Source organism: Montipora foliosa, chromosome 9 (genome assembly GCF_036669935.1).
Source record: "Montipora foliosa isolate CH-2021 chromosome 9, ASM3666993v2, whole genome shotgun sequence".
Taxonomy (NCBI): Eukaryota; Metazoa; Cnidaria; class Anthozoa; order Scleractinia; family Acroporidae; genus Montipora; species Montipora foliosa.
The window spans coordinates 9834371-9836870 of NC_090877.1; the positions used below are offsets into that span (position 1 = coordinate 9834371).

Sequence of the window (2500 nt, forward strand, 5' to 3'; positions counted from 1 at the left end):
CCTAATTAAATCCTTTGTAAAATTTTGGATGTGTTCGTATGAGAGAGTGAGCTAACTTGGTTGCCAAGATCTCAGTTTATCCAATGGGGATCTCGGTACGAAGGCTGAAAATTTTGCCATATGAACACTTTAGTCCGGTTACCAGGAGGAAAATAATACAATGTATTTTTGTAATAGAATGGACATAACCAAGATAAGTAACTTCTCTTTTCTTTGAAAATGAAGCTTGTGATAGTTTCATTTGACAGTTAATGTAAAGTCACAGGAAATTTGAGGTTGCTTAAACAAAGAAAATGAGAAATTCTCACCAGGCTTGTTCATTGGATTTCACGCCTGAATGGTCGTGTCACCAATTTTTCAAAGTTTTCATCTCAGAAAGCGGCCTGAAAGTCGCCATACAAACAGAAACCAATTTCATATTTTCAGTAACCAAGCCAGCCCGGTTAACCAGTAAACGGATAAACCGGGATCATGTGAAGAGCCCCTTTGATTGGCTGCATATTAACCTAAATGTGCCTCTCTAAATGTAGACCATTTAAAACAAAACAGTTATAATGACAATGATGATACTTTACAATGTAGAATACCTTACAACCTAGGGTAACTCAATGAACATCTTATGTATTAATAACCACTAACCTTCCGGATTGTCTATAGATGGTGGACAGAGTTCATTCTGAAAGCCACACTTTGGACGGTCTTTAGGAGGTGAAAGTCTTCCTCCAAACCAAATCTTGGTGAGATTTTTGCGGAACACAAGACGTGGTAATCCCTTGCCTGAATCAGAGGTACTGTTAGATCCACTGTCATAAAGTATCTGGAAGTCTGCAACTTCAACTAACTGATCTATCAAAACAAAACAAAATACAGCAATAAAAACAAGAACAGTAGAGAAAGATTGTAAAGTGCATTAGTCAGTATAAATTTTACAGCTTAAGTCCACAAGAGAGATCACAAATATTATTGCTGTGCAGCTGGTAGATTTAAAATCTTGTTGCTAGCCATACCTCATCCAGTCTCACACTTTATTAAAAAGCATAACTGTCAAAATTCCACTAAAAGCTTCAATTAACAATTATTCCATGAGCGCGCGTTGGCTATAACCAGTCTCATATCCAACAACCACGAATGGAATAATAATTATTGTTTCATTAAATTCCTTTAACTCCAAAAATTTGAAAGTATGAAATAAGAGCGAAAAAAGCAAGAAAATCCGAGCAAAATTGAAAACAATTGATGAAAATACGATAATGTGTAATACCTTGAGGTCAGACAGACGTAGGCTTGTCACAAAAACATTTCTCAGTTGACTTTTCGCATACTTCTAAACGTCGGAATTGATCCAAACTTTCCACATAAAAAAGTTTTTTTCTTTTTTGGCTTTATTGAGAGAGAAATTTTGCTTTCCAGCAAAAAACAATAATTTTAGGTTAGCAACGTTTAGCGCAATCATTTACCATATAAGGTCAAACTAAGGTATATGAGATGATAACCGAGATTGAGTGAACCAAATAGAGAATGCGAAATGCATTATCCAAGGCTGATAATTTAATAGTACTTAGCTACCATTTATGAATATATAGTCTATAATTTTCTTACCCCCTGCTGCTTCAAGTTCCCACAGTATAATTATGTCTTAGTGACTAACCTTTAGTTCCATATCTGATATCCATCAATGTCAGATTAAACTCAGCATCTCCATTTTTGTCCAAATGCAAACTGTATCCTTGGATGCCTGTGAAAATATTGATTAGTATGTTAAAGCAAACCACAGACACCCAGATTTAAGATCTAATTGTCAATTTTAATTTGATCCTCTTCGATCAATAGATGCATTTGAAAGAACTCCAAGATAAATAAATGTGTATATAGTCAAGATTTCAAATTTCTTTCAATGTACACCATGACTACTCACAAAGCAACCAGCTTTCAGTGGCACATTTTCCAGTCATACCTTAGCAATCTGGCCTATGTTTGGGGGGAACAAAACACCACATAGGTAATTTTCTTTCCATTTTCCGCTGTCTGATCCATAAACCAAAATAAGTTTATCTGCCCCTCAATTAAAATGCGTATTTCTCACTTCCACACAATTTTAAGCAGCTAAACAAATTACTGTATTTTGTGTACAGAAAATGGACAGATCTTCACTGGGAAACACAGAGAAATGCACGTACTATCAAAACTGTAGTCGCGAAGATGAGAAAAGATTTCCTCTCCTGTAGGGGTTCTATTTTGGGCTGCAGGACCAAGCTTTGCAAATGACTTGTTCAAGGCAACTCCAAACTGATAGACAGCATCATAGAGATAGGCCCCATATATAGGAACCTAAGAAAAAATATATTGATGAGTGGAAAAAGAAACTTTGGGTTAGCATTTGAGTGCATTTACAAATTATAATTGATTTACTAACTATAAGTCCCCAGGCTTTATCCGTTTTGTTGTAACGGTCGCTGTAAAAGGGGCTTTGGGAAGTCCTAAGCTTGACCTGATTAATATA

At 35.7% G+C, this 2500-nt stretch overlaps 1 protein-coding gene across 1 annotated transcript in view; it reads right to left on the reverse strand.

Annotated features, from left to right (window-relative positions):
• Nucleotides 1–2500, reverse strand: part of LOC137971033 (atrial natriuretic peptide receptor 1-like) — a 45592-nt gene that overhangs the window by 30487 nt on the left and 12605 nt on the right. Inside the window, exons 4-7 of the mRNA XM_068817749.1 lie at nucleotides 2414–2500; nucleotides 2178–2328; nucleotides 1649–1735; nucleotides 640–846 (exon numbers count right to left, since the gene is read on the reverse strand). The exon at nucleotides 2414–2500 is cut by the window's right edge and continues 94 nt beyond it. Of these exons, the coding sequence (XP_068673850.1) occupies nucleotides 640–846; nucleotides 1649–1735; nucleotides 2178–2328; nucleotides 2414–2500 (532 nt within the window). The remainder of the gene's footprint in view (nucleotides 1–639; nucleotides 847–1648; nucleotides 1736–2177; nucleotides 2329–2413) is intronic.